The 15,271-nt window shown below is 38.8% G+C and overlaps 1 protein-coding gene across 4 annotated transcripts in view; it reads left to right on the forward strand.

Moving 5' to 3' along the window:
• LOC118266615 (death-associated protein kinase related) overlaps positions 1–6,854 on the forward strand; it is a 162,439-nt gene extending 155,585 nt beyond the window's left edge. Inside the window, exons 2-7 of one of the 4 annotated variants that reach the window (XM_035580064.2) lie at positions 3,496–3,667; positions 3,925–4,225; positions 4,592–4,820; positions 4,929–5,240; positions 5,394–5,565; positions 5,799–5,948. In XM_035580064.2, coding sequence (XP_035435957.1) covers positions 3,496–3,667; positions 3,925–4,225; positions 4,592–4,820; positions 4,929–5,240; positions 5,394–5,520 — 1,141 coding nt within the window. In that variant the 3' untranslated portion in view covers positions 5,521–5,565; positions 5,799–5,948. Of the gene's footprint in view, positions 1–3,495; positions 3,668–3,924; positions 4,226–4,591; positions 4,821–4,928; positions 5,241–5,393; positions 5,566–5,798 lie in introns of all 4 variants that reach the window. The other 3 variants (XM_035580063.2, XM_035580061.2, XM_035580062.2) reach the window with 3 other exon arrangements.
• Positions 6,855–15,271: the final 8,417 nt, after the last annotated feature.

Consider the following 15,271-nt stretch of genomic DNA (forward strand, 5'->3'; position numbering starts at 1 on the left):
AAATGGGCAAAAACATTGCATGATATTTATTTCGAGTATCCTCTGAGTAAGTACTTTGGTATGATGAGCCGAGTCTGGTTGGAATTACCAAGTGACGTCAAATGATTGTTTGGTCAGACTTCGTGAAATATTTATTCTTCGGATTTAAGTTAAATTTTACGTAATTGTCAACAAATTAACCGCGAAAAGGAATAATAAAATTAGTAATGTTTCGTTGAATAATATTTTAAACTACTTCAATTTACAAAAAGTAATAAATACAACGTTCACTTTTTACATTCTATGAAAGATCACAATATATCTGCCTACATACGCGATTGCGCTGCGCAACAGTTGTGCGGAATGCGCACGCGCATCTTAGGTCAACGCGCGACTTGACACAGTGACACGGTGTCAACAGTGTTTTCTCATGTTTTACATGATAGGCACTCTTGCGCAGCTAACTTATAAAGTGTCTATTACATTAATACGTTTTTGCAAGGTGGGCGGATTAGCGATATTTCATCCAAACCTATCCATCTTTATTTCATAGTTAGCTAATGTATAATTATTGTCATATTGACAAATAATAATATATCAAATGCGAAAGATTGACCTTACATAAATCATATATAAAATAAATCCATTAAGAAAATATCTAATCAATTTTCTACGCCGTGATATGACCCAAGAACAACCCTCTATTAAAACGAACCATTTCCATAACATTTCCTTCCTAAATCTTAAATTTGATCCATTCAATTAATTTTACACACGCTACGCAAAGACCGCGTCATCCCCCATTCATGGTCGAGTTGTTGTATCTGGGTTACGCTAGGGGGCGGGACTATCGATCCTTGCTGGCACGCCCTTGATTCTGTTTCGATGTGCTGGTGAGGTAACTATTACGTATTTTGGAGTAATTGTTGCTTGATATTAATAAAGTATTATTTGTTTTGTGAATTGTTGTATTTGAAGCTATTTCTGAGTCTGTGTTACTCGTATTTAAGGAGTCTTTGGTGTAAAACCTTGTTGCGTGTCCTGAATGGGAATAATTTTGAGGAGTTGAAAGTATATGTATGCTCATAATTTCAGGCTAAGCTAAGGCGTGTTAAAATTGCAATCGCAATGCGTGTATTAGCATTTCAACTTGATATACTTTAAGATATCACAGACAGACAGACAGTTCATAAGTTCATTCCAAATACTTTAAAACACCCCTTTATTTATTTTTAAACCAACGAAAGGCAAACGACCCGAAATAGAAGTGCAAACCCAACAAAATCTATAAATAGGTGTCTCGCCGCCACCCCGCCCGGGCAGCCGTGACCCGGGGCGAGGTCACTCGGGCACGGGGTGGCGATACGCCCTCTACCCGCCCCAGGTTGTCCTCCAATGCCCTCCGATGCCCTCTGTTGCCCTCACTACGTCCTCCACGTGCCGACATTGGCCTCAATACCCAATTGTTTTACGTTTTACGTAATCCGCTCCGGTTTTTAGTACAGTTACGGTATTAAATTCATGTTACAATGAATTCTCTGTTTTTATTAATTAACTAGTAGAATATAGTCGGTTACCCACGTAACGACATTGAGCTAGATACGTGGGAACATTTCTTTATTCAGATTTTTTTGTATTGTTTCGTGTGTTTATATGAGACATGTCATTCAATATTCGTGTGTCGTGTTCCTTACTCGGTGACTGTGACCAATTGTTTGCTTCTCCAGAAATATGGCGGAATAACTTCTGAATTGAATCAAGTGGGATTCATCTCGTGCGTCAGAGTTCTTAGAATTTTAACGCGCTTTTGATTCACCGATGTTTCCGTTTTGTAAATTGTGCTTGGGTTTTTGGTATCGTATAAAAGGATTAAATCAAAGACGGTGTTATGATAGTAAAAGTATGTAAGCTTTTGGCAAAAAAAATCGTGCTTATATACCCCTAGTTCGTGAATAACCCGTTAACTATTCACTTTATGCAAATATCTACTCCCAAGGCATAATTATTACAATGCGTTCACATTGCAACCACATCCCAAGTTTGGAATACCGCGAAATATTTCACACAGTGGATCCGGCTGTAAATCTTGAATCATGCCTACTTACATGCGTATATTCCGGAGAACTGTGTTGGCGGTGACCGCGACAGGTAATTCAGAATATCCACTAAAAATATGGTTTGTTAGTGTTTAATAAACTTTTTGATTGTATTTGGTTTGGTTGTATTTTTTATCCAAGATTTTCCTTTGAAACGTCAAATTGAATTGTCCGTGTCTGTCTGTCATCTAATTATCCAAGATTTTCCTTTATTCAAGATGGTGTCATCTAATCGACGCCACTATTAATGTAAATATTATCTAATATTGTCTGAGAGAGATAATTTCCTTTATATAAATCGGTTACGTTGTGAAACGGTACTTCTGTCTCCACTACGTTGTACTGGCGGCGCCGGCGCCCGCACCACGCAGCTACTTAATTGCAAACTGCGTGCGCGCAATCAAACCTCAGATTTATGCGATACTTAGAATTACCCGCAAACCTAAACACTTGGCTTTCTCACTCAATGTTAGTATAAGAAAATTACTTAATATGTGCCCGTAACGTAAATAAACCTTTGTTCCGTGGCGTAACAGCGTCGTTTACGGCCCTAATGAGACCTATTCTAGAGAATTTACTACTTACTCCAGCAACTAGTTTTGGGAAATGGTTCGTTATGCGCGAAAGAGAAAGTCTAAATAACGACCTATGCTAATTATGCTATGCTAATGTACGTAGGAACACAATGTTATGAGTTCCTGATCTAGATCGGGAACCGACCCGTACTTTATGCTCCGTCGGTGTTACTTATACACATTTTGTTGCCTCCCCGCACCAATATATTTGAGCTGTCCCATAAAAATAGTTCGGAACCAATTTCCATAAATCGTTGATGTACGACGTCTCCATAGATCACCTGTAAGGATCCCCTCGCGGAGTGCGCGCGCGCCGTTCCTCTCGGCTGGTAATTATTCCGACTAATGCCGCCTAATGGCTGCGCCTGATGTGTTTACGAGCAACACTTTGTCTTAAACGGCGACAGTGTAATGAAATCAACCGATTACAATGACGGTAATATCACATTTGCCTTCAAACCTGATTTAAGGGTAACCAGTCAATTTTGTAGGCTGCGAGGCTTTCTATTTCGATAAATTTGTTCGCTGGCACTGGATTTTATGTCGTCCGTTTTGCTATCGCAATGGGAACTAATTTCAGATTTGCACATTACATAAATTTGTGTAAGCCCTTCCTACTGGCCTGAATATCCAACATCCACGAGACCGAACCAATCGTGGGTTGTCTCCTTAATTAAATACTTACGTCAATATTTACACTTTACACGACAGTTCATTTTACGCAGGTATTTCTTGTCCTGTGTTATGGCATTTATCGAATAAGGAGATAATCTTGTGTGATTACGGAAGAGTTAATAACTTTTTGGACTTCTTTACTAACGTTATTTTTGTTTCTGTTCTTCCAGGGGCAAGTTCGCGTCAGTTCGCAAGATTCGCCACTTAGTATCTGGAGAAGAGTACGCGGCAAAGATCATTCGCAAGCGGAGACGCGCGGCAGACACGACGCGCGAGATCCTGCACGAGGTGGCCGTGCTCGACCTCTGCGCGGAGTGCACGCGCGTCGTCAGTCTACACGAGGTGAGAATACCTTACATACTCTCGTCTTAAAACAAAAACAAAGTTGAATCAGACAGTTTTTCAAAGATGAATGAAGAAGAACTATTAATAGAGAGCAGCCCTAAGATGGTATAGAGCCTCCACTTTTAAATTTCATTGTCTTGGAGGCATTATTTTATAAGAAGGTAGTGTACATAAACAGAATACCTACCCAAAAAATGGTATCGCAAACACATTAAGAATTATATCACATCTGACTGTTCACATCTCATTTCCAGGTATACGAAACCCGTTCGGAAGTGGCGATTGTATTAGAATTATGTGCTGGCGGGGAACTGCAGCGTCTCCTCGACGAAGAAGACCGTCTGTCCGAGGGAGCGGCGCGAAGGGCCCTGCGCCACGTCCTGGAGGGGCTGGCACACCTACACGCGCGCCGCGTCGCACACCTCGACCTCAAGCCACAGAACCTACTACTCACAGCCGGCGGAGAAGAACTTCTCATATGTGACTTCGGTATCAGTCGCGCTATACAGCCCGGAGCACACGTCCGGGAGATATTAGGCACAAGGGACTATGTTGGTGAGTATTCTCTATAAGTTAAGTAAGTCGTTCTCTATTCGCCAATTTTGGACTTTCTTTTAGAGGGCCGAACTGTCTGACTGGCATTACATACAAGGCTTAGTGAAAATTTTTGTTCAGTTAACTGCCATCGACATTTAATGAGTAGGGAGTAAGAATGCCCTGAAAAATATCTGTTTCTATTTGGGTCTTAAGAAATATTTTTTTGTTTCTCAAGACACATGAGAAGCATTTTTTTAAGCGTAATGAGGAACAAGTACAGTACCTAATTGGAATATATAGCACACTACTCAGAGAAAATCTATAACTTTTGTGATCTTTTATAGGAATCGAAAGTATTTTAAAAGAAATTTCATTTTTCCACAGCCCCAGAAATTCTATCGTACGAGCCCCTCTCGCTAGCCGCAGACATCTGGTCAGTTGGTGTGCTGGCGTACGTCCTCCTCAGTGGGTACTCGCCGTTCGCGGGCGAGACCAAACAGGAGACCTACCTCAACATAGCACAGTGCCAGCTCAGCTTCCCCAAGGACCTGTTCCGAGGAGTCTCGCAGAGGGCCATTCAGTTCATCAAGGAGACGCTAGTTGTTGATCCTAAGTGAGTGTTCGTTGAAGCACTTCTTCATTTGCCACTTTTCAGTTGGTTGCTTATATTTTTGGTTTTGCTGTTATAAATTATACTAATGTGATCTTTTGCACTTTTCAGGGGTCGTCTTACAGTGGAAGAGTGCCTGGAGCACCCCTGGTTGAAAGACGAGGCGAACTTGCCGCGCGCGATCGTGGGCGTCGGGTTTGACGCCGAGCTCGCCAGCGACCCCGACGCGGACGGCGACGACGACGACAACCACGAGAACCTCAACGCCGTCAACGGAGTTAACGGCGTTAATGGCGTTAACGGAGTTAACGGGTGTAACGGCGTTAATGGCGTAAACGGGGTCAATGGTGTAAACGGTCACAACGGCGTCAACGGCTGTAATGGGACCAACGGGTCACATGATGATGAAAAAGGTGAGTTAATGTACGTTATCGTCATCGTCATCTCATATTACTCTTCCTAGCTTTCCTATAACTTGTAATTTTCCATATTTCCATATAATCATTACATTGTTTCTCATCTGTCGTACCATGGCAAACTGTAACGTTTACAAGTAAATGTATGACATGGTTTCAGAATCATCAGAGTCCCGGCCATCCTCGGCACAGGGTCGCGAGGAGTGCGAGGAGCGCGACAAGCCGCTGAAGCATGCGCACGCGCGCGACGTGTCTCCCCCCTTCCCCGACGCCCCCTCCACGCCTAAGGTGAGACGCGCACTACCTCACTGAGCCCCGCAGCCGTCGGTCAGGTTAGAACATACAGCCTGGATGTCTACTTGTGTGCTTGTGTCGGGCTGATACTTGGTACTGCTAGGACTGCTGGTCTCGTGTACGTGTATGTGATGTGACGTGCAGCGGCCGCTTGCATGGAGTGACGCTTCGGGGGACGCTACTCGTACTCGTGAATGTATTGTTACTTTAGGTTTAGTTTAGCATATATCGTCGGCTATGTACGTGGTGACTGACTGGGTGTCTCCCGCAGGTGTCGCGCAAGTCGGCCCCGCCGCACGCGCCGTCGGTGCTGGCGCTGTGCAAGAAGTTCCAGCCGGACTACGAGAAGCCGGCCAAGCTGTCGCTGGCGGCGCACGAGTGCGGCGCCGACTGCACGTGCCGCGCCCTGCGGCCCCGCGCCGTGCTCTGCTAGCTGTGGCTGTGCTGCGGCAAGCCGTGGCTAGCTGTGACTAGCTGTGACTAGCCGTGGCTAGCTGTGCCTAGCGGTGGCCAGCTCTGCCTAGCGGTGGCCAGCTCTGCCTAGCTGTGGCTAGCCGTGGCCGGGTTGCTCTGTCTCTGTACATATAGGCTAAGTGTCGCCAGACAGTTGTATATTTGTTTAGCGAGCGCCCCGGTCGCGGGGACACAGGTTCACAGCCGACCGCGGCGCTCCCCCGACGGTACAAAATGCATAATGATGCGCCCGCGCACTCCCTGCGCTTGTATATGTGTAAGTGGTAGAGTTCGCGCTGCCGATGCAGATACTGAGTATCGAGGCATGTATACAGATGGGGCAGTGGTGTACATAGGGCGGCGCGGAGCCGCGACTTAGATAATGATGTGTCGACCACAGTTATATTGTAGCGTCTAAGTGTTCAAATGGTTTAACAGATGATGTACGTTGTATGTTAGCCGGAGCGGTATAGATTATATTGCCGATATGTTCGAGTGTTGGGACCAAAATTTTCTAATGTAGGAGAAACGATTCCATATCGGTGTAGTTGTTGTCTTGTACAATATTCAAATTTTATCACCGTGTGTGACCGTTTACGGGATGTTGCTTGTAGGTAATTAAATTGTTTATGAATGTCATGAGCTCAAATCTTGCGACTTAATTTCTTTGTAAATGTGCTTAGATGAAGAAAGTTCATCGAGTGTAGTTAATTCATCCTTCATACTGAAAATATTTTCATATATTGTATTGTATACTATTGTTTTCATCCATTTGAATTCATTTTGTTCAACTAAACTCGAAGATCCATTACCTTTAAAAGCTGTTGTGATCAATAACTCATTTGTATAAAATAAATTATTGTGATATAAAATACTCGCTGTTTCTTTTATATAACAAACCCTTATAATGCTGCCAGTACTATTAGCCAGCACATGTCAGCACTGTGCTGGAGTAGCTAATGTAGAAATGGTTGCTGAGATAATATTGCTTTCCATTTCTTTCTGCCCTGAGACAGAAATTGGAAATCGAATCTTAACCCTGAAAATTCTATGTATTGATACTCCTAAAATGGATGTCAGGCTATTCGCACGCACCCAATTTTACTGTAGGGCTAAATATATTTTTACAATCCAAATACAAAAAAATATCTCAAAAACTAGAGGTCCTAACTGGAGGAAACCTGGCTGAGTAGAGCTCTTTGATAAACCTTAAATTTTAATCTAGTCACATTTGATTTAGGCAAACCCCTTATTTCGAGATATTTTTTTTTTAATGTTAAGTGGGCCGACATTTTGCCGCTATGTCGCCTGATGGTAAATGATGATGCGGCCTACGGTGGAGCACGTCTGCCCATAAGATTGGAGGAGACCTATACATTCCACTCCTAGATATATCTAGGAGTGGAATGTGAGTAGGAACGGGGTGGTTTTTATTCAAGAGTCTGACTCTCCCTCTTGCCACGCCCAAGTACAAGTTATTTGAATATTAACCCCGTCCACCCTAAAAAAGGAGTGGACTGTCATGTACTGTTGATGTTTGTTGTAGGTAAATAAAAATCATAAATACAGGAAATACAGATTTTATTTCTAATTCTACAAAACAGTCTTGCCGTGCAGTTGTATGTCGGATCACATACAATACTATAACTTGGCACTATATCGACACGTTCAATGATACAAGCAGTTACCATTAAGTTGGGTGAACAAAAAAGGGTATTTTAAGTCAATGAAGACTTCAGTCAGTTATGTTATTAGAGCTATGGTGTAAAAAACCTTATGATAATTGGACTCTCTCATCAATTGAATTCAAAATCAGTTCTTCTAAAGTGATATTTACGTAAAGTCCAGGGCAGCCCACCTACTACTTGTATCAGAAAACATATTACAGAATATATTTTTTATTTTCAAGAACGATTACAAATATCGATTATTTCATTGTATGTACATTATGTTTAAATATAATACATAGCACGTTTTGTTCCAATTTCTTTATACAGCAGAACTGGGAACTGTTTATACCTAATGCGCTCTAAGAAGGTGCGGCTGACAGATTCAGTAACGTTTCGTATCACTCTTGAAAGTTGCTGCGATTTAAAAATTATGCCTTAATATTTTAGCTGTATCACATTCGTATTATGTTAAATCATTCGGATGCGTAGTTAATTAAATTAAAACCAACCGGAATGTTCTAGTATTCAATTAAAATCTAATGAAATGAAAAATAAAGTAAAGTGTTATGCGTATAACGTAAAGCCATAGTCGTGTTTAGTGATGGGATGTACGGCTACGATGGATAGGTAGTCGATGTTTTTTTAGAATAAAAAACGAAAATCGTGCGTCGTTCAATTATCATTCTTAAAAAACCTTTAATTATGTGGGTAAATCCACTGTAGACGCGGCTCTCTCTGCCCAAACCACAGTGACATTATCTAAGCAGAAATATGTAGTAGGCATTTTTCTAGACATTTCCGGCGCCATTGATAATGCGTGGGGGTACTTAATCTAACATATACAAACTAATATATCCTTGTTTTCTTCACGGTTCTGTAAAACTGTAACTCTGAAACACCTCAGGGCTCGGTCATAAAATATTTATTTTGACAAGTATATACACGTAGTTAGACTGCACAACTAAATAACACACACATTTAATAAAAAAATTCAAGAGAATTAAATGTATGCTGCGAGTATCGATAGCGATAAAAAAAGATTTTTCTAATGTCCATCCCTAAAGAGAGACGTCAACGTCATACTGGCATCTGTCAGCCGCACCTTCTTAGAGCGCATTAGGTATAGAAGTAAACATTACAACTACGTATAATTATTGGATAGATACAAATTAATCACAACGTTTAATGTTTTCTTATAATAAACACATACATACGGCCTGCTGTCTACGTTGCGTCAATAGACGAATGCATCATCAGCACACGTCCACTGCTTGACATAGGCCTCCCCCAATGAATGACAAAATAGACGGATTTACCTTTGCCGCCTTTCGTTTTGAAACAGGATGCAAGCATTTGTCAGTTACAGGCCGCCTATTATTTGAGAGTTTGTGGCGAATGTAAGCATTCGCCAAATGACGCAACGTGGACAGTACCCTTAGTATGATTTTGCTTTACGTTCAACGAAAACGAAACTGATTGGTCAGTGCGAATGAACCAACGAGGACGCGTTTCGATCTCGTTAAACGTAAAACAAACTAAGGATACAGAAGGCCTAAGATAGCATAAAATACACAGTTTAAATGAAATACATCACTGTAGTTTGACCAGAACCAGTGCCGGCGTTAGGGGGGCGTGATGGGGCGATGACCCAGGGCGAAAATTCTGGGGGGCGCCAAAAAAAATTAAAAACTACTTCTAACACTTGATATTGCTTCCCTCAAGTGGGCGCCACAATATTTTCGCCCGGGGTGTCAGTGGCCCTCACGCCGGCACTGACCAGAACGTAAAATGAAGAGAATGGTAAGTTGAGTAGTAAGAATAGAGTTAAATGAGTCTGCAATAAGGTTCATATTCGAACCACATTAACAGAGTTTTAACTTCTGTATAAATTGTTTGACCATTACTAAGATAAAAACGGAATTACTTTTAGTATTTGTCCAAAATAAGTGCATAATACTTTTGTCAGGGAACCAATTTGACTAGATCCGAGAAATATTTTTACAGACTACATATTATCGTTACGCCTGCCTCCTACTGGTGTAGATAGTGACAATGGAACGCCAAATAACATGTTTTTCATAAGTTGGAACATCCATTAAGGCAGTTTTACTCTCATCACTGATTCATGTCAGTATTTTCCTTACATATAGCTAATGTACCTACAAATACAGTATTTCATACTTTAATTTATTGAACGAGATCATATCAATTAATTCACTAGACGAAATGAACCACAACGACATACATTCGCAAGAATAACTATCGCTTCAACTCGAACTTTCAAATACCTATCCTTACTATTTTAAATTTTAATGAACTTTATCCATTTTCTTTCTAGTCGATATACAATTTTTAGTCAATTAATCCCAAAAAGTAAGTGAACTATTTCACATTGCTTGCTTGTACTCGTGCATTTTAATTTAATCTATCTACACAAACATATCTCTGGGATGGATTTTGAAGAACGAATTTAGTTTTCCTTATTTGCAGTTTAGAAATTAACTAACACTAGATACCAAAAAATTAAGATGTATTAGACATTCCTACAGTTTCATCGAAGATTAGCATTTTTGCACTGGAAATGTGCTATGCTGCTAATACTATAGCCTATCCTACGAAAATGTAAGCTGCCAAACTATGTGACCGTTTCCACCGATCAGCGGCGGCCTTACCCATTGCGAGGCTCCGGGCGGCAGGTCTTTGCGAGGCCCTTTGTCCTTCGTAAAAAGTATGTGATGCGAAAGTAGGTCTGGTTGTTTGGTTTAGGTACTTGTTATGTTTGACGAGAAATACTAAAGTAATACAAATAAATAAAATTTGAGTTTTAAAAGATTTTACTTTGAAAGATTTGCAAAATTAACAAATACAGGGATGATACATTTTAAAATTGATGTTTACGACTTTTCCTAAGACTAAAATTTTTAATTAAAACAGAATAATCTAACGAATGAGCTACGTCATTTTCGATGGAAAGAATAGCAAGGGCTGAAAGCCGATCTTGTGTCATCGAATTCCTCAAATATGTTTTAATGATTTTAAGCCTCGAAAAACTCCTTTCAGCAGACGCAACTGTAACAGGTGTGGTGGCAATAATTCTCAGGACTATTTCGATAGTGGGGTAAACTTCGGTTAATTTTTTTCTATTATGTATTTCAGCACCGAGATAATGTCGTCGTTTCCTTCATACACACGAATGAACATATTCAGTTCTTCGTACAATTCATGTCCATCAATATCACATGATTCTCCTACTGTCATAGATATTCGTAAGTCGCTGCATCGTTTCAAAAGTTCACTATCACTAATTTCCTTTAATCTTTTTGTATTATACATGTTACCCGTTTCATTTCGTTCGTCAACTCTTATCACCTTGGAATTATTTTACTTACAGAAAGCAAGTACAAGAAAATCCACGTAGATTTTCTTGTACCTGCTTTCTTTTGATAGCTCGTTTCTTTTTTGAACTACCTGACTCAAATTTTCTACCGACATCACGATCACCCGAACTCATTTCGTAAATCTTGTATTGTTTCGCATTAAACAGCCAGAAATATTTTTTAAGTATCACACAGTTTTTTACACTTTTTCAGCTTACTCAATACTTCAAATAGGTACTATATTTTACACATTTCCAGCTCACTCAATACTTTAAATACTATAAGAACGTAAAATTGAAAGATATTTACGGTACAGTAACGACTTTGTAACTCATATTGTAAGTAAAATAATTCCAAGGTGATAAGAGTTGACGAACGAAATGAAACGCGGGGATTCCCCGAGAGATAGAATAGCAGAACATTAACTGTCTCGACTCCCGAGCTGACCCGAATGCTATACGATTAAAAAACAGATCTTCAAGTATTTTGAGGCGCGATATTCAAGTACTATCAATTACACTGTTAGAAATTTCTATTGTAATTTTGCAACAAATGCGTTGGAAGTACACTGCCAAGACATTATTGTAAAATTAAAGCTGTTTTAGTAATTTTAATGGAATTAGTTAAGTAACTAACTTTATTTTAATTTACCGCTATGTTATAACCTGAATAAGTAATTAAGGATCAAAATAAAAAGTTAAATAAAATCTATATTTTTTTAAATTTGCTTCGGTTGTGTAGCGCGAGGCCCTTGCAAGAGCGAGGCCCCGGGCGATTGCCCTGTTCGCCACCCCCTAAGGCCGCCTCTGCCACCGATACTAAGTTATATGTGGCTGTGCAAGGAACATGAGCAGTTCGAGTATGCTATGTATCCATCCATAGCACGCATCTTTCCATATAAAAACATGACATAAAAACATAGCTTGTCTGAGTCCGACTGTACCAGTACACTAAGCTATGTGTACTAATGAATATGTTTGGTGGAAGCCAAACGCGTCCACAGCAACATAGCATAGCCCATCTCTTGTGGCAAACCTCCCTTAAGTTCTTTATAAAAAAGGTATTAAATATTTCAGAAGATAATAAAATTGTGTAAGTATATTTCCCTTCTTAGGAGCAGGCCAGAGTAAGGAAGGGATAATTTTCTTACAAAAATATCAAGTGTATATGATATTACGATATTGATTACATTTAAAATATTAACAAAAGTTCTCTCTATGTATCTAGTATCTACTGAGTAATATACGTATGATTGATTACAGTAATTGGTGTTATGATTACAATATAGTTTTAAATATGGTTTGGAGAGAGACCATGAAATAACAATTGAACATAACGTAACTTTTTGGTTTTTTTTTTAAATTTTGTGGCCCTTTATTAGTATTCTTTACTGTGTCCTGCGTTTATAAACATACAAGTTCACATACACATGACACCCAGACCACAACAATTTGTGGATCAAACAAAGAGTTGCTACATGCAGGAATCGAACCCGCTACACGTTACGCAGTAGTCGGTTGCGAAGCCACTGCGCCATCTTTGCAGTCAAATTGTATATTTAGATGCATTTTATTGTATGTACATTCTAATAACTAAATACGAATATACAAGAGCTACAATCAGACACGCCTTTACCCTAGAATACTAAGTTTTTAAATTAAATAATAAGTTTTTAAATTAAATCACATTCACCAGTTTTTATGATGTCAGTCTCCAAACCATATGTTTAATATACGAACAGGATACACATGGTACTTAACCTACTCTCTACTTCATAAGTTGATATGAACACAACTGTATGGGGGTGTTGTGTGAACATAATTACTAATACACATAGCATATCATTGGCAACACTGACTAAACTCAACTTTATTGATATTGAAAATAAAGATTAAATTTAATTACAGAAAGAAAGAAAGTAAACATTATACAGGTTGTCCCTGAAATCGACGTCCAACGGGCATTAGATGATCAGCAAGGTTCCAACTGTTATCAGAAAAATATAAAAAAATATAAGTCCTACAGTTTTTAAATTACAGTGACTTATGTGTTATCCAGGAAAAAGTACACCCTGTGCCAGTCTTTTGACTCTTGTTGCTACAAATCTTTATTTTTTCGTCTGCAGTCTTCCTTACATTATCCTGAATAGTGCTCCAGTAATATGGAATCATAAATTCTTAGCCAACTGCTTTAGATTGGAAAACATTGTTAGTTTTAGAGGAACCAAATACTCTGAATAAAATTTTCACCTTACTTTAAGTGACTGTACTGAATAAATTATGTATGGCGCTAGTAGTGGCAAATTTCACCAAAGTTGGCGCATTTAATTAATTATAAAATGGTATAGCACTTTGCAAATTATTTCTTAAACTCGACACAAAAAAAGATTTTTCAACGAAACTCCGTTTCGATGAATTTATTTGAACTTACTAAAAATTCTTCTAGTGTACTCAAATCATACGTTACAACCTCGTATGCACTAGACAACACTTTGCACGCGATTTGTTATCATCATGTTGAAAATCAGCGAGGATCTCTTGTCAAACAACATTGTCTGTTTACCCGTGATTTCGCTTGCAGCATTCGTCATTTTTTTTATATTTTTCTGATAACATTTGGAACCTTGCCGATCATCTGGTGCCTGTTGGACGTCGACTTCAGGGACACCCTGTATACGTTATAAAATAAACTCTATTCTTTATGCAGAAAACATGACAAATCAAAAGATAATTAGATAGCTCTACTGCAACAAAAATTTCCCTTATTATTTCGTAAATAAAGACCAAATTCCTTGAACAACTATTTGACAAAAAATATCAAAAGTTGAACTTACTGCTTACGTAAATAAGTAGTTGAAATCAGTGTTACTGCCAATGATACGCATTCAATTATACAGACGCCTAACTAATGAAAGTGTGTTTATATAATTATTTGAATATTTCATTATACCTATTGAAATATCGAAATAATATGTATCCAAACACGGCGCCTGTAAAATTATAGTGCAATATCTTATTAAATAGGTAACGTTATAATATTACTACAGTATAAGGCGGATCTATCTCCGAACACCTACTACAACGACCAATCTTATTGCTTCCACTCCTGCGCAACCATTTAAGAGTAATTTTATTCTTACAATATGTTATAGTCTCCCACAATTCTACATTTTTTTAAACGCATTTCGTTCAAAATAAGGTGTGACTTGAACTATATAGGTAGTCCATTCGATTTCTTGTTTCATAATGTCAATACCGATTATTAGATTGAAAAAAAAAAATTGTATTGATAATATATAAAGCAGAAGAATTTGTTTGTTTGGACGCACCTATTTCGGAAACTACTCCTCCGAATCAGGAACTGTATACCGGTATAAATTTCTGTACATTTTTTTCTGTATGACGTCATACCATAAACATTCTGTTATTCAAAAATAACGTACAGATATTCAAACAGAAATGATTCGTGTATCTTAATTATTCTTGTATCGTATAATTTTGGTACATATATAACAGATGATTTGGGTAGCGGTAATTTATCTGTATCATATCCATATAAGTAAGATATTCGTATGAATTATCGGTTATTCTCGATTGTTTAACTCATCTGTCCTCCCCTATCCGCGCCCCGCCCTTATTCCTTCGTGCACTAAAGTCCATCTGTCGCGCGCCGCCTCGTGTTTTGGTACAGAAATAAAGTATCGGTTAAAATAATTGTTGTACTGAAATTAGTCCAGTATATACATTTGAGTACTCATATATTTCTAATCAAATTTTAATATCTGATACCGAAATTATGCTTCAAAAGCCGGTATACAAATAAGAGTAGTGAAATTTTACTAGTACTATTTAAATATTTTATACCGATATGCAGTCTCTGCTCCGAATTGAACAAGTCTTTTTGTTCTAGGCTATAAAACATCAGCTCTGCTCGATGCAGACCGGATGAAACCGCACTGAGGTCGTGAGTTCTGTTATAAAACTAAAGACATGTATATTTACAAGATTGTTTATTTCATTTCATATTTTTTATCATGAAATTATTTTACTCTTAGAAAATGAGCCCCAAATGTCAATACATTTACATTTATTTAACCTGGAACACACCTACAGGCACTTTCGATGTGGTAACCCAGTTAGTTTTGTCAGTATTTATCCCAGCGGTCAAACTAAATCTTTACCAGAGGGTTTAATACGAGTATTTTACGTTTACGCGACGTCCTGTGTAAGCGATCTAGCAGCGAA

This window comes from Spodoptera frugiperda, chromosome 23, assembly GCF_023101765.2.
Source record: "Spodoptera frugiperda isolate SF20-4 chromosome 23, AGI-APGP_CSIRO_Sfru_2.0, whole genome shotgun sequence".
Taxonomy (NCBI): domain Eukaryota; kingdom Metazoa; phylum Arthropoda; class Insecta; order Lepidoptera; family Noctuidae; genus Spodoptera; species Spodoptera frugiperda.